This window comes from Scomber japonicus, chromosome 20, assembly GCF_027409825.1.
Source record: "Scomber japonicus isolate fScoJap1 chromosome 20, fScoJap1.pri, whole genome shotgun sequence".
Classification (NCBI taxonomy): domain Eukaryota; kingdom Metazoa; phylum Chordata; class Actinopteri; order Scombriformes; family Scombridae; genus Scomber; species Scomber japonicus.
This window is the reverse complement of record NC_070597.1, coordinates 4123277-4146378: the sequence shown is the minus strand read 5'-3', so window position 1 is coordinate 4146378 and position 23102 is coordinate 4123277. Positions and strand designations below refer to the sequence as shown.

At 45.1% G+C, this 23102-nt stretch overlaps 2 protein-coding genes across 2 annotated transcripts; one reads left to right on the top strand and one right to left on the bottom strand.

Moving 5' to 3' along the window:
* Positions 1–382: 382 nt before the first annotated feature.
* Positions 383–18303, bottom strand: twnk (twinkle mtDNA helicase). The gene is made up of 8 exons (XM_053341880.1): positions 18294–18303; positions 16334–16985; positions 12990–13692; positions 11580–11820; positions 10161–10268; positions 9579–9720; positions 7715–7932; positions 383–857 (listed from the first exon to the last, which is right to left on the bottom strand). Coding segments are annotated over exons 1-8 (2541 nt in total). The 5' UTR covers positions 18296–18303.
* Positions 18304–18631: 328 nt separating this feature from the next.
* Positions 18632–21526, top strand: mrpl43 (mitochondrial ribosomal protein L43). Its single transcript, XM_053341496.1, has 3 exons — positions 18632–18920; positions 19801–19907; positions 21149–21526. Exons 1-3 carry the CDS (start codon positions 18790–18792, stop codon positions 21364–21366), a joined length of 456 nt encoding a protein of 151 aa, XP_053197471.1. The 5' UTR covers positions 18632–18789; the 3' UTR covers positions 21367–21526.
* Positions 21527–23102: the final 1576 nt, after the last annotated feature.

Sequence of the window (23102 nt, the reverse complement as noted above, 5' to 3'; positions counted from 1 at the left end):
CTATCTTATTTTCCTTCCTTCTTTCCTTCCATCTGTCCTCCCTTCCTTTCTTCCTTCCTGTATTCTTTCTTCTCCTCCTTCCTTCCTTCCTTCCTTCCTCCTTTCCTTCTCTCCTTCATTCATGTATTCTCATTCTTCTCCTCCTTCTTTTCCTTCCTTCCATCTGTCTTCCCTTCCTTCCTCCCTGTCTTCTTTTCATTCCTTCCTCCCTTCCTTCCTCCCTCCCTCCCTCCCTCCCTTCCTTCCTTCCTTCAATGCACCGGCCCAGATAAGATCAAATTGGGCTGTATGTGACCCTTGAATGAAGATGAGTTTGACCCCTCTGTCTTAAAGCCTTCTTGGATGGAACAAAGTAATAATAAGAGCGGCTGACAGCTACATTTCATTTCATTTGTTCCTTTTCCCCTCTTTTAAGGAGCTGGTAGGAGATGAAGCTGCTGGTAGGAGATGAAGCTGCTGGTAGGAGATGAAGCTGCTGGTAGGAGATGAAGCTGCTGGTAGGAGATGAAGCTGCTGGTAGGAGATGAAGCTGCTGGTAGGAGATGAAGCTGCTGGTAGGAGATGAAGCTGCTGGTAGGAGATGAAGCTGCTGGTAGGAGATGAAGCTGCTGGTAGGAGATGAAGCTGCTGGTAGGAGATGATGCTGCTGGTAGGAGATGAAGCTGCTGGTAGGAGATGAAGCTGCTGGTAGGAGATGAAGCTGCTGGTAGGAGATGAAGCTGCCGGTAGGAGATGAAGCTGCCTGGTAGGAGATGAAGCTGCCGGGTAGGAGATGAAGCTGCTGGTAGGAGATGAAGCTGCTGGTAGGAGATGAAGCTGCCGGTAGGAGATGAAGCTGCCGGTAGGAGATGAAGCTGCTGGTAGGAGATGAAGCTGCCATCATCTGAGCTCAGAAATGCCTTTAAAAACACAAAGAGCTCCATTCAGAGGCCGTTTCCCACAGTCACACCATCCAGAGGACACTCAGGCTCATCTGTCAGTCCAGCACACAGCCGGGAGTCATTACGGAGAGCAGCAGGAAAACATTCACAGGAAAACATTAAGAAGGAAGGAAAGGAAAGGAGGGAGCGAGGGAAGAAGGAAGGAAGGGAGGAAGAAGGAAGGAAAGGAGGAAGGAAGGAGAGGAGAGAGCAAGGGAGGAAGGGAGAAAGAAGGATGGAAGGAAGGGAGGAAGAAGGAAGGAAAGGAGGGAGCGAGGGAGGGAGGAAAGAAGGGAGGAAGGAAGGGAGGAAGGAAGAAGGAAGGAAAGGAGGGAGTGAGGGAGGAAGGAAGGAGAGGAGAGAGCGAGGGAGGAAGGAAGGAAGGGAAGGAAGGAAGGAAAGGAGGAAGGAAGGGAGCAAGAAAGAAGGAAAGGAGGGAGGGCGGAAGGAAAGGAGGAAGGGAGGTAGGGAGGGAGGAAGGAAGGAAGGGAGGAAGGAAGGGAGGAAGAAGGAAGGAGAGGAGAGAGCAAGGGAGGAAGGAAGAAGGAAGGAAAGGAGGAGAGCGAGGGAGGAAAGAAGGGAGGAAGAAGGATGGAAAGGGGGGAGGGAGAAAGGAAGGAAGGGAGGAAGGAAGAAGGAAGGAAAGGAGGAAGGGAGGAAGGAAAGAAGGAAGGAAGGATGGGAGGAAGGAAAGAAGAGACAGAGGAAAGAAGGAAGGACAGAGAGATGAGAAATGAGAGAAAGGGAGCAGGAAGTGTTTCTGCCATCTCAACACTTAACAAACACACAGGAATGATTCCCACAGCTTACCACAATATTTTACTAGAGTTCAGCTGTCCGTGGGGCTCAGCGGGGGGGGGCAGGGGGGCAGCGGTGGGCGGGGGGGGGGGCGACAGGGGGCGGGGGTATCGGAGGCAGACAGAGAGACTCCTTTACTCTGTGAACTGCTGCTCACTATACTTCATAAACCACAGAGACAAACGATAGAGGACATTTATCATTCTAACGTTTTCAGCTGTTAGGGTCAATGTTCCCTTCCTTCCTTCCTTCCATCTTTCCTTCCTTCCTTCCAACCTTAATACCTTCCTTCCTACCTACCTTCCTTTCTTCCTTCCTACCTTCCTTCCTCCTGTCTTTCCCTCCATCTGTCCTTCCTTCCTCCCTTCCTTCCATCTTTCCTTGCTTCCTACCTTCCTTCCTTCCTTCCTTTCTTCCTTCCAACCTTCCTTCCATCTTTTGTTCCTTCTGTCCTTCTTTCTTTCCTTCCCTCCATCTGTCCTTCCTTCCTCCCTTCTTTCCTTTTCCTCCATCTGTCCTTCCTTCCTTCCTTCATCCTTCCTGTATCTTTCTAGAAGAGAAACACCAAAGCTGGAGAATTGCAGTTTACCTTCCTTCCTTCCTTGCTACCTTCCTTGCTACCTTCCTTCCATCTTTCCTTGCTTCCTACCTTCCTTCCTTTCTTCCTTCCTACCTTCCTTCTATCTTTTGTTCCTTCCTACCTTCCTTCTTTCCTTCCCTCCATCTGTCCTTCCTTCCTCCCTTCCCTCCATCTGTCCTTCCTTCCTCCCTTCCTTCCTTCCTTCCATCTGTCCTTCCTTCCTCCCTTCCTTCCTTCCTGTCTCTTTCTAGAAGAGAAACACCAAAGCTGGAGAATTGCAGTTTACCTTGCTACCTTCCTTCCTCCCTTCCTTCCATCTTTCCTTCCTTCCTTCCAACCTTCCGTCCATCTTTCGTTCCTTCTGTCCTTCCTTCCTTCCTTCTTTCCTTTCCTCCATCTGTCCTTACTTCCTTCCTTCCTGTCTCTTTCTAGAAGAGAAACACCAAAGCTGGAGAATTGCAGTTTACCTTCCTTCCGTCCTTCCTTCCTTGCTACCTTCCTTTCTACCTTCCTTCCATCTTTCCTTGCTTCCTACCTTCCTTCCTTTCTTTCTTTCTTCCTTCCTACCTTCCTTCTATCTTTCGTTCCTTCCTTCCTTCCTACCTTCCGTCTTTCCTTCCCTCCATCTGTCCTTCCTTCCTCCCTTCCCTCCATCTGTCCTTCCTTCCTCCCTTCCTTCCTTCCTTCCCTCCATCTGTCCTTCCTTACTCCCTTCCTTCCTTCCTGTATCTTTCTAGAAGAGAAACACCAAAGCTGGAGAATTGCAGTTTACCTTCCTTCCTTCCTTGCTTCCTACCTTCCTTCCATCTTTCCTTCCTTCCTTCCTGTCTCTTTCTAACGCCGCTTGTTTCTGGCACTAGAAGAGTCTTAATGAGATTCCCAAAGTGCAAAGATCATTAATGTTTTAACGAGTGTGACTCCCAGCTGGGGTGAGACAAAATGTACTCAGTGTGGTTCGGGCGGCTAAAGGTTGAAATAATATGATCAGACCCACACAGGCTCCTCTCCTCACACTGAACCCTTCCCTTATCCTAAATCATGACATGTATTTGGCTTTGCAGGAGTTGAAATATGACTCTGTTATCTCGCAGGAACCCACAGAACAGTGTGTTTCTGGCTCCTGCTGAATCCTCCGTGTAACCTCACACTCACACACACACACACACACACACACACACACACACACACACACACACACACACACACACACACACACTCACACACATCAAATATTCATATGAAGATGTGTGGTTCAAAACACACTCTGCATTTATTAAAAGTCACAGAGTTTAAATAATAGATTATGTAATGTGACACTGGTACAGTAGATGCTTTGTCCTCCTCCTCCTCCTCCTCCTCCTCCTGCCAAGGAGGAAGAAAGAAGGAAAGGAGGGAGGAAGGAAGGAAGGAAGGAAGGAAGGAAGGAAGGGAGGAAGGGGGGAAGGAAGGAAGGAAGGGAGGGGGGAAGAAGGAAGAAAAGGAAGGAGGGAGGAAGGGAGGGAAGAAGGAAGGAAGGAAAGAAGGAAGGGAGGAAGGAAGGGAGAAAAAAGAAGGAAGGGAGGGAGGAAGGAAGGGAGGGAGGGAAAAAGAAGGAAGGAAGGAAGGAAGGGAGGAAGAAGGAAAGTAGGGAGGAAGGAAGGGAGGAAGGAAGAAGGAAAGAAAGGAGGGAGTACAGTAGATGCCTCCTCCTCCTCCTCGTCCTGCCAAGGAGGAAGAAAGGAGGGAGGGAGGAAGGAAGGAAGGGAGGAAGAAAGAAAGAAAGAAAGAAAGAAACAAAGAAGGAAGGAAGGAAGAAGGAAAGTAGGGAGGAAGGAAGGGAGGAAGGAAGAAGGAAAGAAAGGAGGGAGTACAGTAGATGCCTCCTCCTCTTCCTCCTTCTCCTCCTCGTCCTGCCAAGGAGGAAGAAAGAAGGAAAGGAGGGAGGAAGGAAGGAAGGGAGGAAGGAAGGAAGGAAGGGAGAAAGGAAGAAGGAAGGAAAGGAGGGAGTACAGTAGATGCCTCCTCCTCATCCTGCCAAGGAGGAAGAAAGAAGGAAAGGAGGGAGGAAGAAAGGAAGAAGGAAAGGAGGGAGGAAGGAAGGAAGGGAGGAAGGGGGGAAGAAGGAAGGAAAGGAAGGAAGGAAGGAAGGGAGGGGGGAAGAAGGAAGGAAAGGAAGGAGGGAGGAAGGGAGGGAGGAAAGAAGGAAGGAAGGAAGGAAGGGAGGAAGGAAGGGAGAAAAAAGAAGGAAGGGAGGGAGGATGGAAGGGAGGGAGGGAAAAAGAAGGAAGGAAGGAAGGAAGGGAGGAAGGAAGGGAGGAAGGAAGAAGGAAAGAAAGGAGGGAGTACAGTAGATGCCTCCTCCTCCTCCTCGTCCTGCCAAGGAGGAAGAAAGGAGGGAGGGAGGAAGGAAGGAAGGGAGGAAGGGAGGAAGAAAGAAAGAAAGAAAGAAAGAAAGAAACAAAGAAACAAAGAAGGAAGGAAGGAAGAAGGAAAGTAGGGAGGAAGGAAGGGAGGAAGGAAGAAGGAAAGAAAGGAGGGAGTACAGTAGATGCCTCCTCCTCCTCGTCCTGCCAAGGAGGAAGAAAGAAGTAAATGAGGAAGGAAGGAAAGTAGGAAGAAGGAAGGAAAGGAAGTGCGGGAGAAGAAAGGAAGGAGGGAGTACAGTAGATGCCTCCTCCTCCTCTTCCTCCTCCTCCTCTTCGTCCTGCTGCCAATGAAAAGTAAGGTGTGATCTCTAGAGGACATCATGTGCCATCTGAGCCTGAACCTTAATTATCAATATTCAAACGGTGGTGGCGCCAGTTTGTTATTCTCTCTCTGCTGCAGAATGAACCGAGATGCCCCCCCACCCCTACCCCCCGCCTCCCCCGTTAATCAGCATGATTGTTCACTGTCACGCTCGTACTTCTCGCAGACATCTGGGGGCCATCATTACCTCATCAAGTGTTTAAAAATAGTCACATTTTTATTTAAAGACAAAGCTAACAATCAAACACACATGTTGGCAGTTGAGTTATGAATGTCTGGTGTAAACAAAAGGTTTTTAGTCACATCAGCTTTCTATCTGCATGTGTTGAGCAAACGCTGCCCCCTGCTGGCCATACATGGGAATACATGTTAATATAAAAAGGATTATAAAAAAAACAAACTAACAGCTTTAATAATACAGAGCGAGGGAGGAAAGAAAGGAGGGAGGAAGAAAAGAAGGAAAAGAAAGAAGGACGGAGGAAAGAAGAAAGGGAGGAACATCAGCTTTTTATCTGCATGTGTTGAGTAAATGCTGCCCCCTGCTGGCCAAAAATGAGAACACACGTTAAAATAAAAGGTTCAGTAGAGATCACAATCACATTGAGAGAGCGAGGGAGGAAGGGCGGAAGAAGGAAAGGAGGGAGGAAGGAAGGATGGGAGGAAGAAGGATGGAAGGGAGGAAGGAAGAAAGAAAGAAGGAAAGGAGGGAGGAAGGAAGGAAGGGAGGAAGAAGGATGGAAGGGAGGAAGGAAGAAAGAAGGAAAGGAGGGAGGGAGGAAGGAAGGAAGGGAGGAAGAAGGAAAGGAGGGAGGAAGGAAGGAAGGGAGGGAGGAAGAAAGGAAGGAAGGAAGGGAGGAAGAAGGATGGAAGGGAGAAAGGAAGGAAAGGAGGGAGGGCAGAAGGAAGGGAGGAAAGGAGGGAGGAAGGAAGGAAAGAAGGAAAGGATAAAAAGTAAAGAAAGGAGAGAGGAAGGGAGAAAGGAAGGGAGAAAGGAAGGAAGGGAGGAAGAAGGACGGAAGGGAGGAAGGAAGGATAGGCGGGAGGGCGGAAGGAAGGAAGGAAAGAAGGAAAGAAAGGAGAGAGGAAGGGAGGAAGGAAAGAAGGAAGGGGGGAAAGAAGGAAGGGAGGAACATCAGCTTTTTATCTGCATGTGTTGAGTAAATGCTGCCCCCTGCTGGCCATAAATGAGAACACACGTTAAAATAAAAGGTTCATTGCCAGGATTGAAAGGAGAGAGGGCGGAAGGAAGGATGGAGGAAAGAAGGAAGGGAGGAAGGAAGGAACAAGTCAAAATAAAAGGTTCATTGCAAGAATTTTATTATAAAAAAACAAATAAACAGCTTTAAACATCGTCTCTGTATCAAAGTTCAGTAGAGATCACATGGTGGTAACAGGAAGAGCAGCTAACGGACAGTAGAGTAGTGTGTTGACCTCCAGATGAAGACGAGTAACATGAAAACAGTCAGTCGCTCTTTTTCACAGTAATTTTAACTTCTTTTGAAAATGAAAGTTGAGCAGAATTCAGTCTGAATATTCATCATCAACCCGTAACCCTAAGAAACCGTGTTGAAGTTGAAATACCTTCATTTCATGATGAGTTTAACTACAATCAGAGGCCTTATTTCATGTATTCTATATATAATCATGATATATGTTTAGCTTATAATAATAATATCCTAGTATATTTAATATTTATATATAAAACTATGTGATCATTTCATCTTTTATATAAAAAAAAGACATAAGGACAAAAGTTTGACTCTAGGTCAGAGGTGTCAAAGTCATTTTCAGTCAAGGGCCACAAACAGACCAGTTTGATCTCATGTGGGCCGGATCATTAAAAAGAGGGAAGGAAAGAAGGAAGGAAGGAAGGAAGGGAGGAAGGGAGGGAGGAAATAAGAAAGGAAGGAAGGGAAGACCGGCAAAAGGAAGGAAGGAAGAAAGGTAGGAAGGATAGATGGAAGGAAGGACAGAAGGAAGGAAGGGAGGAAGGACAGAAGGAAGGAAGGGAGGAAGGAAGGATAGGGAGGAAGGACAGATGGAAGGAAGAAAGGGAGGAAGGACAGAAGGAAGGAAAGAAGGAAGGAAGGAAGGAAGGAATGAAGGAAGGAAAAGAAGACAGGGAGGAAGGGAGGAAGAAAGGTTGGAAGGACAGACGGAAGGAAGGAAATGAGGAAGAAGGAAACTGGGCCAGAATGGACCACTTGGCGGGCCGGTTCTGGCCCACGGGCCGCATGTTTGACCCCCCTGCTCTAGATCATCTTTTCTTTTTCCCTTTTTTCTGTCTTTCCATACTAATACAGCCATGGTGAAATTAATAGCTTTATACTATCTATCTATTATATGGGTGTCAAGGAAGGAAGGAAGGAAAGAAGGAAGAAAGAAAAGAAAATGAGACAGGAAGGAAGAAAAAGAAGACATGAAAGGAAGGAAGGGAAGATGTAAGGAAGGGAGGAATAAGTTAAGTGGGCCGGATCAGACCCCTCAGCCGGCCGTATCTGGCCCACGGGCCGCATGTTTGACACCCCTGCTCTATTACATTATTTCTGCAGTGAGGTTTCTTTTCCTTTAACAGATCTTTGAGTCTTTGCTGTTTTGGCCGTTTTCTCCTTTTTAACCTCGTCCTTCTTCACCTTCTCCTTCTCCTTCTTCCCCTCCACCACCCCCTCGCTCCCCTCCCCCTCCCCACCCCCCCTCCCCGTCCTCCGGTTTGGCCGTCACTTTCTTCAGTTTGAGTTTCCCCTTGACGGGAGCCGAGTACGTGAGCGAGGTCTTGATGAAGTCCAGGGGGAAGATGCCAACGTCTCCGTCGAAGCGGTTCTTGGTGACCTGCAGAGACCTTCGGCCGGACGTGGTGACCAGCTTCTTCTCCTGCAGGATGAGGACGTTGTCGGCTTCCTGGCTGGCCTGGAAGAGACGAGGGGAGGGGTCCATACGGGCTTTAGTCTGGAGGATCGCTTCCAGTCCTGCTCCTAGCTTACCTAAGGCTGCTCAATTAATCGAAATTTGAACGTGATTATGATTTAGAGACCAAATTATAAATATCGAAGGGAAACCAATTTTAATAATAACGAGATAGAGCTCAATAACAAAGGTTTTATTTTGAAAAGCTCAGACAGGAAGCCACCGCAGCTCCATTAGTTTGACAGACGCTGAAACACATGACGAAATGTTTTAACTTTCCTTCCTTCCTTTCTTCCTTCCTCTCTTCCTTTCTTACTTTCCTTCCTTCCTTCCTTTCTTCCCTTCCTCCCTTTTTAATAATAATAATAATGAGATAGCGCTTTCCTTCCTTCCTTCCCTTCTTACTTTCCTTCCCTTCTTACTTTCCTTCCTTCCTATCTTCCCTTCTTACCTTCCTTCCTTTCTTTCTTTCTTCATTTCTTCCCTTCTTACCTTCCTTCCTTTCTTCCTTCCAAACAATCTCAAAACTAATAAAATCAGGGGGAAACGATTTTTAATAATAATGAGATAATAATAATGCGCTCAATAAGAAAGGTTTTATTTTGAAAAGCTCAGACAGGAAGCTGACGCAGCTCCGTTAGTTTGACAGAAGCTGAAACACACAACGAAATGTTTTAACTTTTAACTTTCCTTCCTTCCTTTCTTCCTTCCTCTCTTCCTTTCTTACTTTCCTTCCTTCCTTTCTTCCCTTCCTTCCTTCCTTCCTTCCTTCCTTTCTTCCCTTCCTTCCTTCCTTCCTTCCTTCCAAACAATCTCAAAACTAATAAAAATCGAGAAGAAACGATTTTTAATAATAATAATGAGATAGCGCTCAATAAGAAAGGTTTTATTTTGAAAAGCTTAGACAGGAAGCCACCGCAGCTCCGTTAGTTTGACAGAAGCTGAAACACACAACGAAATGTTTGAACTTTTAATTTTCCTTCCTTCCTTTCTTACTTTCCTTCCTTCCTTTCTTCCCTTCTTACCTTCCTTCCTTTCTTTCTTCCTTCCTTCCAAACGATCTCAAAACTAATAAAATCGATGGGGAAACGATTTTTAGCCTTCCTGCGTCAGACGATGCTGAGTTTACTGACTAATTATTAAAAACCAGGAAGTGATGTGTGAACTGTCGTCATGGTAACCAGCTCAGCTCTAATATCTCTGCACATGTTGTGCTGTGTGTTGCGTTAAGCGGCAGATAAAAAGCTGCTGCTTGGAGGGAAAATTAATTGAGCCGAATGAACAAGAAATGTTCAATAAATGCTGCATGTTTCTAAAGTTGAAAAAAATCGTTTTAATGATCGTGATTTCAATTTTGACCCAAATAATCGTGATTATGAGTTTTTTCCATAATCGAGCAGCCCTAATCTTAGTCAATATTTGTCACTGTGCCTTGCTCTCTCTCTCTCTTTTCGGGCAAGGCAGATGTTCACCCACCTAGAGCCCGGTTCTGCTACATATATATATATATATATATATATATATATATATATATATATATATATGTATATATGTGTGTAAATATTCATTATTTTATTTTTTTATTGTATTTATTATGATTTCCTTTATCTACATGGCTCTAATGACTTTTGCCTACAGTCCTCTCTTACCTTAGCAGAACCGAAGATAGAAGCCGTCTGCAGCTCTCGGTCGTCCTCCTCTTTCCTGGGATGAATGATCAGAGTCACGTGACAGCTGGTGTTTGTGGCAAACTTCCTGAACGCTCCGATAATGTGATCCTGGACCGCAAACCTGGATTATAGGAGACATCGTCATCAGTCTGTATCAAAACCCCCCGATAGACTGACTGACTGTGTAGAGACTTAAACTCTACTCAAAAAGACAAATCCTGATTTCTTGTTTTACTGTTGTTATCATAAAGCAAACGAACGGGAGGAAAGAAAGAAGGGAGGAAGGAAGGACGTAGGAAATGAGGAAGGAGGGTAGGAGGTAGGGAGGGAGGAAAGAAAGAAGGACAGAGTAAAGAAGGAAGGGAGGGAGGAAGGGAGGAATGAAGGACAGAAGGAAGGAAGGGAGGAAGGAGGAAAGAGAGAGGAAGGAAAGAAAGAGAGAAGGAGGAAGGAAGGAAGGAAGTAAGGAAGGAAGGAGGGAGGGAGGGAGAAATGAAGGACAGACAGACGGAAGGAAGGAAGGAAGGAAGGAAGGAAGGAAGGAATGAAGGAGGAACTCACTTGTCCACTGAGAGGTTTTCTTGTCCCATCATGAACTGCAGGTTGTCGATGATGACGTGGTTGATGTCGTAGAGGTAGACAGCATGTTGCATCGTGTCCAACACCGTCCTACAGAGAAGATCAGAGAAGAGTCAGACTGAGAACACATGACCTGACAGTGTAACATCACCTACTGTAGACTATAACAGCCTCTTCTGGAAGGAAGGAAGGAAGGAAGGAAGGAAGGAAGGAAGGAAGGGAGGGAGGAACGAAGGGCAGAAGGAAGGAAGGGAGGAAGGAAGGAGGAAAGAGAGAGGAAGGAAAGAAAGAGAGAAAGAGGAATGAAGGACAGACGGAAGGAAGGAAGGAGTGAGGGAGGAACGAAGGACAGAAGGAAGGAAGGGAGGAAGGAAGGAGGAAAGAGAGAGGAAGGAAAGAAAGAGAGGAGGAGGAATGAAGGACAGACAGAAGGAAGGAAGGAGGGAGGAACGAAGGGCAGAAGGAAGGAAGGAGGAAAGAGAGAGGAAGGAAAGAAAGAGAGGAGGAATGAAGGACAGACGGAAGGAAGGAAGGAAGGAAGGAAGGAAGGAAGGAGGGAGGGAGGAAAGAAGGAAGGAGGAAAGAGAGAGGAAGGAAAGAAAGCGAGAAGGAGGAAGGACAGACGGAAGGAAGGAAGGAGGGAAGGAAGGAGGGAGGAATTACTGAATATTCTGTTCTTGGCTGAAACTGACTCTAACCCAGCCCCAATTACATGAAACTGACCAAGATGACCCATAAAGATGCATCCTCACCAGTAGAAGTACAACCCTCTGTCCTAAACCTCTGAGCAGACCTACTTGATGTTCTGCTGTCCGTGGAACGTCATGAAGTAAAGAGCCAGGAAGGAGGAAGGAAGGAAGGAAGGAAGGAAGGAAGGAGACCTACTTGATGTTCTGCTGTCCGTGGAACGTCATGAAGTAAAGAGCCAGGAAGGAGGAAGGAAGGAAGGAAGGAAGGAAGGAAGGAGACCTACTTGATGTTCTGCTGTCCGTGGAACGTCATGAAGTAAAGAGCCAGGAAGGAGGAAGGAAGGAAGGAAGGAAGGAAGGAAGGAAGGAAAGAAGGAAGGAAGGAAGGAAGGAAGGAGACCTACTTAATGTTCTGCTGTCCGTGGAACGTCATGAAGTAAAGAGCCAGGAAGGAGGAAGGGAGGAAGGAAGGAAGGAAGGAAGGAAGGAGGGAAGGAAGGAGACCTACTTGATGTTCTGCTGTCCGTGGAACGTCATGAAGTAAAGAGCCAGGAAGGAGGAAGGAAGGAAGGAAGGAAGGAAGGAAGGAAGGAAGGAAGGAGACCTACTTGATGTTCTGCTGTCCGTGGAACGTCATGAAGTAAAGAGCCAGGAAGGAGGAAGGAAGGAAGGAAGGAAGGAAGGAAGGAAGGAAGGAAGGAAGGAGACCTACTTGATGTTCTGCTGTCCGTGGAACGTCATGAAGTAAAGAGCCAGCTCCTCAAACTTGTCGGCCCAGTAGTCGTACTGCTCCAGGTTCTCCTCCAGACGCTGAGCCGCAAACTGAGTCAGCATGATTTTAGCCAGACGCACGTTGTTGATCTCAAAGCTTCCCCACAGCGTGTTCACGCCCTGCATGCAGAGGTCCAGGGCCAGCTCGCTGATGAACGTCGTCTTCCCACTTCCTGTTGGACCTGGTGAACAGAGAGACACACAAACTCAACATCAGAGTCTGACTGATACGGGATTTTTGAAACAGATACCAATTTTAAAATAGAAAAATTCACCAATTACTGGAAGGAAGGAAGGAAGGAAAGGAGTATGGAGGGAGGGAGCAAGGAAGGAAGGAAGGAAAGGAGTATGGAGGGAGGGAGCAAGGAAGGAAGGAAAGGAGTATGGAGGGAGGAAAAGAGGAAGGACATAAGGAGAGAAGTAAGGAAGGAAGGAAGGAAAGGAGTATGAAGGAGGAAAAGAGGAAGGACATAAGGAGAGAAGTAAGGAAGGAAGGAAGGAAGGAAGGAAAGGAGTATGGAGGGAGGGAGCAAGGAAGGAAGGAAGGAAAGGAGTATGGAGGGAGGGAGCAAGGAAGGAAGGAAGGAAGGAAAGGAGTAAGGGGGAGGAAAAGAGGAAGGACGTAAGGAGAGAAGAAAGGGAGGAAGGAAGGAAGGATAAAGGAAGGAAGGAAGGAGTATGGAGGGAGGGAGCAAGGAAGGAAGGAAGGAAAGGAGTAAGGAGGGAGGAAAAGAGGAAGGACGTAAGGAGAGAAGGAAGGGAGGAAGGAAGGAAGGAAGGAAGGAAGGAAGGAAGGAGTAAGGAGGGAGGGAGGGAGCAAGGAAGGAAGGAAGGAAGGAAGGGAGTATGGAGGGAGGGAGCAAGGAAGGAAGGAAGGAAAGGAGTATGGAGGGAGGGAGCAAGGAAGGAAGGAAGGAAGGAAAGGAGTAAGGGGGAGGAAAAGAGGAAGGACGTAAGGAGAGAAGGAAGGAAGGAAGGAAGGATGGCAGGAAGGAAGAAAGGAAGGAAAGGAGTAGGGAGGGAGGAAAAGAGGAAGGACGTAAGGAGAGAAGGAAGGGAGGAAGGACAGGAGGAAGGAAGGAAGGAAGGAAGGGAGGAAGGAAGGAAGGACGGATGAAAGAAGGAAGGAAGGAAGGAAGGAAAGAAAGGAGTATGGAGGGAGGGAGGGAGGAAAGAAAGGAGGAAGGAAGGCAGGAAGGAAAGGAGGAAGGACGTAAGAAGAGAAGGAAGAGAGGAAGGAAGGAAGGAAGGAAGGAAGGAAGGACAGGAGGAAGAAAGGAAGGAAGGAAGGAAGGAAGGAAGGAAGGAAGGAAGGAAAGGCGTATGGAGGAACCCTTAAACATCTCCATACCTGTGAAGACCGTCAGCTCTCCCTTCCTGTGCCCCTTCAGGATCTTGTTGAGCTGTGGGAACCTGGCCCACTTCACTCCGGCCACCTGCTCCGTGTTCACCAGCTCTCCGTACACGTCCTCTCTCAGCTGCTTGAACGACACGATGGACTTGTGAGCCGCCGGTATGGACGTCTTAATGATCTGGCTCAAGTTCTTCCCCCGAGCCAGCGCCTGGACGGGGCACGGCCGCTCCTCCCCGGGCCTCACCAGCGAGCACCGCCTCAGACCCAGCTTACGGGAGAAGATCTTAGACGCCTCCCAGGAGCGCATGTCACCCCCGAGCCACAGAGTCACCCGCCTGAACTGCTCCAGGTAAGGCAGCAGGATGGGTGGGAGGCAGCTGACACCCCGTGGGAGAGCCACGCTGGGGAGTCCCGTAGCCTGACTCACGGCCAGGGTGTCCAGCTCGTGACCCGTCAGCACCACCTCGGGGTCCATGCGGCTCACCAGAGGCAGGCCGAACAGGTTGTAGTAGGAGTTAGACTTTGGGACGGTGGCTTCGTGGTAGGTGACGGTGTCGGTGTCGGTGCTCTGGGCGGAGAGGAGCTTCACGCCTTTTAAGGAGGAGTCGGGACCGCCGAACCACGGGAAGACCAGACTCTTGGTGGGTTTGAAGAGCCGCACGCCGAACTTCTTCAGGGTTGCGTTTGAGATCTTTGTGATCTGAAACAGAACATTGATTCAACTTCCTGTCCTCGTACTCCAGGGTCAAAACTGACCCTGTATGTTTTGACTGTTCCTTCCTTCCTTCCTTTCCTTCCGTCTTTCCTCTGTCCTGCCTTCCTTCTTCCTCCCTTTCATCCTTCCATCCATCCTTCCTTCATTTCTCCCTTCCTCTGTCCTTTCCTCCCTTCCATCCTTCCTTCTTTTTCCCTTCATCCTTCCTTCTTCCATCCTTCCTTCCTTCTTCCTCCCTTCCATCCTTCCTCCTTTCTTTCCTTCTTCCTCCCTTCTATCCATTTTTCCTTCCTTCTTCCTGTCCTTCCTTCCTTCTACCTCCCTTGCATCCTTCCTTTCCTTTCCTTTCCTTCCTCCCTTCCTTCTTTCCTTCGTCCTTCCTTCCTTCTTCCTCCCTTCCATCCATCCATCCTCCCTTCCTTCCTTCCTCCCTTCATTCCTTCTTCCTCCCTTCCATCCTTCCTCTGTCCTTCTTTCCTTCCATCCTCTCCTTTCCTCCCTTCCTTCCTTCCATCCTTCTATCCTTCCTCCCTTCATTCCTTCTTCCTCCCTTCCTTCCTTCCTTCTTCCTCCCTTCTATCCTTCCTTCTTCCTCCCTTCCTTCCTTGACTCGAGGACAGCAGGAGGGTTAACATGAACATCCTGAGAGGAAAACAACAGTATTTCTAATGTATGCATGTTTTTCTTCTTGCTGTCAGTTTTCAGGTGTGAAGCTCAAACCTGAACGAGGACTTGGGATTTCTAACCTTAAATAAATAAATAAAAACACCAAGGCCTCCAACTTATTAAACATTAGAGGTTCATTCTTAACCTTGGGAACAAATACACTTTGATAAAAAGTCACAAATGAAATGAAATCCTTGAATTTATCATTTTCTATCACAGTAAAGATCAAGGATTGTTTTCATTGAAATTCCAGCCATGAAATCCTCTGCTCAGGTCCCAGTGATCATAATAAAAAAAATAATGCACATCTACACAACAGGACAGAATTAGTCACTGAATAAGTAAATAAATAGATAAAGAAATATAGTGAGCAGTAGGCATGGGATGATAACCGTGTTTAGGGTATACCGTGATATGAAAAAGCCACGATAACCGAAACCGCCAAATTTTCTGTCGTACCGATCCTAAGGTATGAGCTGTTTATAGTCTGGTCAAAGACAGGAAGTGCTGGTCCTTCCTTTCCTTCCTCCCTTCCTTCTTTCCTTTCCTTCCTTCTTCCTCCCTTCCTCCTTCCCTCCCTCCTTCCTTCCTCCCTTCCCTCCTTGAGTCGAGGACAACAGGAGGACGAGCTTAATCTCTGTTTAGGAAAAGGAAGTGACCCTCACTTTTTAGTCTGGTCAAAGACAGGAAGTGCTGGTCAAAGACAGGAAGTGCTGGTCAAAGACAGGAAGTGCTGGTCAGAAACCCCTCAGGTGGTGCAGCTGCAGCGTAGAGTATCACAACCCCTCACACTGTCATTACAGATTCAGGTTAAATGAACATGTCTGTCTTTATTTTTCTTCCTTTTAGGAACATTTTAGAGCTGTAATAGCAATACCACCATACCGTGAAACTGTGATATTGTTTCTTATGGTTATCATACCGCCAGAATCTCATACCTGCCCATGCCTAGTGAGCAGTGCAGTGTACTAGCAAATAATAAAACCCCACAAACATAAATGTGGTTTCAAATATTTTGCTGCACACAAATGGAGCTTCATAAGAAACTAAAAGCTAGGAATCACGATATATTGCTTTTGTCATTTTAGAAATTGCAAATGAAAATTAAGTTTTTTTCCCTCTGGGGTTACAGTAGTATAATCTGCAGGTGAAAAAAGGTCATGAATCGCAATATAGTTAAAAATGCAATAATATTGTATAGTGGGACCTTTGGGGTTATACTACTGTAACCCCAAAGGATAAAAAACCTCAATTTTCATTTGCAATTTCTATAATAACAAAAGCAATATATCGTGATTCCTAGCTTTTAGTTTCTTATGAAGCTCCATTTGTGTGCAGCAAAATATTTGAAACCACATTTAGGATTGTGGGATTGTATTATTTGCTAGTACACTGCACTGCTCACTATATTTCTTTATCTATTTATTTACTTATTCAGTGACTAATTCTATCCTATTGTGTAGATGTTCATTATTTTCTTTATTATGATCACCAGGACCTGAGCATATACCTTATTATTTCCTTAGTATTTCATTCTCTTTCATGTATCTACATGGCTGGTGATAGTGATAATATCGTATCATGGAGCCTCTACTAGAAGCTGGGCCTAATTTTATTTCACATACTTTCAAACCATTTTTATATATATTTATGTAGTTTTTATGATTTTGTTGTTTAATACTATGTGAAAGGAACTAAACCAAATACAGAAGAGGGTTGCTAATCTTCCTGTGCTGTCATTGTTATTTCAAAATAAAGTTCATTACACAATTTAATGAACATTTTTGGGGGTTTTTCCCTTTTTTCTCCCATTTTGTTTTACTTAGAACAAGCACTTTCTTCTCTTTTCATGCACTGCTCAACTAAGCTTTTCACCAATAAAGATTCATATATTTTATAAAATTATTACAATTATAACAAAACCAAAACTTTAAATACACCAACACAACTTAATGAGTACCTGGAACATAGTTTTGATGAGCTGAGCCTCGTCATCAGGGAGGTCAGAGAACTGCACCGAGCTGGACCAGATCCTCTGAACCTCCCTCAGCTCCCTCTCCGTCTCCTCCTGCTCCTCCACGCTCTCCTGATACCCCAGCAACACATGAGGGCTGAGGGAGTCCCGCTCCTCCGCCTGCATCACCTCCAGACAGTCCTGAAGGTCCTCCCAGCTGCCTTCCACCATCGTGTCCTTGCACAGAAACTGCCCGGTGGTTTTGTCTATGAACAGGGACATCTTATCCTTCCTGGAGGCGGCGTCGGTGAAGATGCTCGGGGCGTGCAGGCAGCTGTAGCCGTCGTGGATGGGGATGTCTTTGGCTCGTAGATATTGTTTAATTTCAGTGACGGTGATGGGACTCACAGGTAACTCTACAGTTGATTTGGCATCTTTTTTATACGCTCTGTCCCCGAGATGTGCCAGGAAATAGCCTGCACCCCGATACCTTAACCGACACGTAGCCCCAGCAAGGAGCTTCTGAGTGACCAGTCTCAACATGGGGGAGGAAAAATGTCTTTGGGGGTGAAACCTCCGGCATGCCACCTGTAGGACACAGGTGGTGCCCCTCAGTAGTGAACGCCTCCACATCTGTAATCTGTTTAAGGCATCCAACCTGCAATGGAAATATGAAGAACAGGGGTGTAATCAATATGATCAATATGAAACAGAAGTAGGTTTTAATTTAAAAGATGCCTGGGTCTATCTAAATGTAGCATGAACCAGCTGATGGTTGATTACAAAGCTATGAATGAGTTTAATGTAGCTGCTGAAAGCTCCATGTGCTCTGTGTCTACTACTCTCTCTTTCCCTCCAATAAAACTCTCGCGAGACTCATCACAGTGACGTCAAGAGAGCGCTCTGATAGGGCGGGAAAGACAAACCGACATGATTTATAATGCACCTTCAAGTCTGAAATCCAAAGTTTGGAAAACATTTGGACTTTACAAGAAGAACAAACACATATATAGATAGATAAAACTGTTGGAGTATGTAAGGAGTGTAAAACAGCACTAAAGTTCAGTGGTAGAGCGACTAATCTCAACACTCAGTGAGACGACACGAGCAAACAGGATTACTTTTACTGTCTTAACTCTCTGGTGTTGGCTCAAGGATTTATGGCATTACAATATAAGACAAAGGGACGTCTTTTTCTGCCTCAGTAGCTCATTGTTCTCTTATCTCTCCCAATATTTTATTTCTTTCACCTCCTTTACTAGTTTCTTTGGCTCTAATTTATGCCAATAGTGAAGACTGAATATTAAGTTAATTTTCATTGCTAGATGAGCTTCTCAGTTCTCAACGTGCAATGCATTACAGTAATAAACACAATGACATGGGTCAAAAGTTACAAAAAATGTGTTCCCTGATCTTTTATTTAAAATATATTTATATGAAGGTAAGCAATGCCACATTTATAGGACTGACTTATGTTAATATATAATGTAAAATGCATGCCTGATTTAAACTAGGAACTATATCAGATTGCATATCATATCGTATCGAATCGTTTCATATTAAAATGCATCGTCCCTAAATCATATCGCACCTCATGTATCTAGATATGTATCGGATCATCTTATTTTGGAGGGATGCACACTCCTACCAGAATAACATGGTAAAAAAATAAGATAGGCTCAGTGGTAAATCTTGTGTGACCCATATAAGACAGAGAAAGGTTGAACCTACATTGAAAACATGAAGAAACATCTAAATAACATTTTAAAAATTGCTGAATTTAGAGTAAATATTGCATGACCTACATAAGACAGAGAAAGGACAAACTATGAGGCAGAAAACTGTGATTATTTTATCTAAACAGACTCTGACTACACGTGCAAACACGCGTAAATGTGCATGGAAGACTTAACTCATAAATATATGACCCTTTATAAGAGATAAAAACCTTCATAGTGCAGCTTACATGCAGTGTAGTTCATCTTATCCTCCTCCATGCTTCTCCTGCCCGGGCTCTGCGGTGCGCTTCCAAAACAAGTCCGTGTGAAACATACAGCACTACATACACAGGAACTAATTATTACTACCGTGGGGATTTACTAGTGTGGGACATTTTAATCTTCCATTTTGATACAGTTTAAACGATTTCCACAAAATATACACACACAAATAAGTGTGTCATGCTAATGGTGGCTTTATTTTACGGTTTAAACGGTTATATTATTCTACAGTCTGAACTCGGTTTAAACGGTCTGTCAGTGATGTGTTTCACTCCGGAACATATTTCAGACGGACCTAGTTGTCACTAACATACCCGTGTTTCCGTTGCCCTCTCTGCTGCTGTTTGTTATTTAACGTTTTTAACGGTTTATCAGTTGCTTTTTTGGTCCCAACAGTTCTAACGTTAAACGCGTCGCTAGGTAACCGTTGGGTAACCGCTAGCTAACCGTTGGGTATATAAGATGACGTCTAGGGGGACGCAGAGCCGCTTCCTTCAGAGCGTCCTTCAGAATGGGGTCGGTCGCTATGTCTGCCAGCTGAAGAGGATCTCCATCATCTTCTCTAAAAACGCTCAGAGCTCCTTAGGAATCAGGTACAGAGATAGAAATGATAGTAACAAACACACTGCGTGCTTTAAAGGAGAGAGTTACCGGTTTAAAGCAGCAGTCAGGAGCCATAATGAGGGCAGAGACAGGAGTAATACCATTCCTCCTGTTAGTACTACTACTGACTATTAGATCCATTCATCATGTTTACTATGTGATGAACTAAACACACAGTCCTCCTTCTGTGTAAACATGTATTTAAAGGGTTAATCTGAAGCTAACTTGAAGCTTCAGCGTCTAAATGAGTCAAATCTTCATCGTCTATGTTTCAACGTTAGTGTGATGCTAAATGACTGATACTGCAATAAATACTACTGCTACTACTAGTACTATTACAAGTACTACTACAAGTACTGTAACCACTGCTACTACTACTACTACTACAAATACTACTACCACTATGACTACTACTACTACTACTACTGTTACTACTACCACTATGACAACTACTACTACTACAAAAAGCACTACTACTACTATTACAAGTATTACTACAAGTACTGTAACAACTACTACTACTACCACCACCACTACTGCTACTATTACTACTACTTCTACTTCTACTACTACTTCTACTACAAGTACTGTAACAACTACTACTACTGTTACTACTACTACTAACATCACCACTACTATTACTACTACTACTACCACCACTACTACTACTACTGCTGTTACTACTACTATCATCACCACTACTACTACTACTTTTACTACTAGTACTTCATACTTCTAGTACTATAACAACTACTACTACTACTACTGTAGTAACCATGCTAGAGAATAACAGGTGTTGTATTTATTACCTTTCAATCCAAACAACACTCACTAACTTCACCATCGTTGTCTTCTTCTTCTTTTCTTCAGGGACTTTATTGAGGAGGGGGTCGTGGATTACGCCAAGAAGAACCCAGCAACTGTTGTGTACGTGTCTCCTCAGTCCTGCAGGATCCCCAAAATAGTCGCAGAGTACTGTAAGTATTTATGACCCTGATGAAACCTGGATTTAACTCTTTGTTGTATTACATATTTCACTGTATAGAACAAACACTTTATTTTACAGGTGCTGTGAGTGTAATATGTTCCAGAGATCATTATTTGAGTTCAATTAGTTTTTGTTGAGTTTATAAGCAGAGAAATCTCCTTTTTAAAGAACTCGAAGCAAATATTAATGTATTATTGGACACTTTAGTCTCAGAGCTGAAACTATTAGTTAATTAATCAGTTAGTAAAAGAAAAAACTTGCATTTCATTTTCATATCTGCAGCTTCTAAGTTATGAGGATCTGCTGCTTTTGTCTTAATTTAACGTCTTTCAGTTTCAGATTATTGTTTTATTTAGATTTTTTTTTTTTTTTTTTAAATGACTCTATCCAGGAGTGCTATACAAATACAATTGGATTAGAACAGGGGTGTCAAACATGCGGCCCGGGGGCCAGGTTCGGCCTGCCAAGGGGTGTGATCAGGCCCACTTGCCATCCTGTGTTCTTGTCCTTCATTCCTACCTTCCCTTTTTCCTTCCTTTCTTCCTTCTGTCCTTCCTTACATCTGTCCTTCCTCCCTTTCTTCTTTCTGTTCTTCCTTCCTTCCTCCTTCCCTTCTGTCTGTCCTTCCTTCCTTCCTCCCTCCTTCCCTCCCTTTTGTCTGTCCTTCCTTCCTTCCTTCTTCCCCTCTGTCTGTCCTTCCTTCCTTCCTTCCTCCCTCCCTTCTGTCTGTCCTTCCTTCTTTCCTTCCTTCCTTCCGTCTGTCCTTCTGTCTGTCCTTCCCTCCTTCCTTCCTCCCTCCCTTCTGTCTGTCCTTCCTTCTTTCCTTCCTTCCTTCCGTCTGTCTGTCCATCCTTCATTATCTCTCTTTCCTACCTTTCTTCCCTCCTTCCTTTTGTCTGTCTGTCTTTCCTTCCTTCCTTCCTTCCTTCCCTCCCTCCCTCCATCTTTTTAATGATCCGGCCCACATGAGATCAAATCAGTCTGTATGTGGCCCTTGAATGAAAATGAGTTTGACTCCCCTGCATTAGAATAAAGAAGCATTGAGGCGATATCTGTAATTCCTTGTAGATACTGCAGGGGGCACTGTAACACTTTTGAGGCCTGTATTGTTTCAGATAGGAATGAAATGCCTCTACGTCAGTTAAATGACTTGTTGACACTCCAAATAAAATATCCTGCTCCTCTTTCACTTTATTAACTGTCCTTTCCCCCCCCCTCTCCTTCCTGCAGTGAACGGTAACGTGAGGGAAGAGATCGTCACGAGTAAAACGTCTCAGCAGGTCTCAGAGCTTCTCACCAAGCTGACCAATCAGTCCGGCCTGGACATCATCCGCATCCGGAAACCCTTCCACACGGACAACCCCAGCATCCAGGGCCAGTGGCACCCTTTCACCAACCGGCCCCCGTCCATCGGCCCCATCAGACCACAGAGTCAGAGCTCAGAGTAAAGACTGGACCATAGAGAATAGAGAATCACTGCTTAACCCTTTATTGGGCATTATATTTGGTAACTTCTGTAAATATCCCAAAATATCCTTCCTTCCTTCCTTCCTTTCCTTCCTCCCTGCCTTCTTTCTTCCCTTCCTCTTTTCCTTTCTCCCTCCCTCGTTCCTTATTTCCTCCATCCTTCCTTCCTTTCCTTCCATCCATCTGTCCTTCCTCCCCCCTTCCTTCCTCCGTCCTTCCTTCCTTCCTTTCCTTCCTTTCATCTGTTCTTCCTCCCTTCCTCCTTCTTCCCTTCCTCCCTCCCTCCTTCTCTCTTTCTTTTCTCCCCCCTACCTTCCTTCCTTCCATCTTTCCTCCGTCCTTCCTTCCTTTCCTTCCTCCCTCCTTCCTTCCTTCCTTTCCTTCCATCCTTCCTTCCTTCCTTCCTTCCTTCCTTTCAATGAGTGTCCTATAAAGGGTTAATATGAATCACTTTAGCAAGATGTGTCCTTTTTTGTGACGCTGTTAAAGTGATTTAAATCAAATCATATATCATGTTTGTTTTTTTACAGCATTTAGGTTTGAAATGTCCCTTTACTGACTGGATATCTGAATATTTTCTACTGAGCTCTACTTCTGTGTGACGGTGGCAGCTCTGAATGTCACATTACAAAAAAAAAACATGAATACACCAGAGGCTTCGTCAGCTGGCATACAAAAAAAAAAAAAAAAAAAGAAAAGCAGATAACTGTTTTTATAATCTCAAGGTTGTTTGAAGATTCATGTTCAAGTTCAAGTGCAGCGCTGCTCATCAGATATCAGACGGACGGCTACGTGAAATAAAAAGAAAAAAAAAGCAAACATGTTTTTTTTTGGGGTGTTTTTAAATTTAGATTTGAACAGCTTGTCAGAGGGAAGAAAAAACACTTCACGACAAGATATCAGATGTTAAATGTACACCTTGTAGTTTTATTAGTATGACACGGAGAGAGGAGGAGGAGGAGGAGGAGGGAGGGAGGGAGGGATGTACAGGTTTTAAACTGTTTAATACTGATAAGGTTTGAAGGTTTGAGGGTTTGAAGGTTTCCTCGCTGTCACAACCTTAAAATGATCCCGAGAGCTTGACTGAACATGACAGATGGTTGTTTGATAGCTGGAGGGACGGATCTTAACCTTCGGTGCGGAGAGAGAGAGAGAGAGAGAGAGAGAGAGAGAGTCGTCCTCTGTATCAGCTGTAAGAGCAGAGGCGGACAGAGTACACAGCTTCCTTACTTGAGTAAAAGTACAGATACCCCTTGCTAAATTTTACTCAAGTACAAGTAAAAGTACTACGGTCAGATGTCTACTTAGCTTTTAAAAGTACTTGAGTATCAAGAGTACAAGAGTACATTTTCTAAATATTGCATTACTACTGCCACAGTGCTTCCATTTATGTATAGAAATGTCCTAGATGGAGTTATGACAAATGTTAATGTTAATACCTTGGAGAAGAGAGAAGGAAGGAAAGGAAGGAGTAAGGAAGGATGGAAGGAAGGTGGAAGGGAAGAAGGAAGGAAAGGAGGGAGGCAGGGACGGAGAGAGGGAGAAGGAAGGAAAGGAGGGAGTAAGGAAGGAAGGAAAGGAGGGAGTAAGGAAGGATGGAAGGAAGGAAGGAAGTTAGGAAGGAAGGAAGGATGGAAGGAAGGTGGAAGGGAAGAAGGAAGGAAAGGAGGGAGGAAGGAAGGAAAGGAGGAAGTTAGGAAGAAAGGAAGGAAGGAAG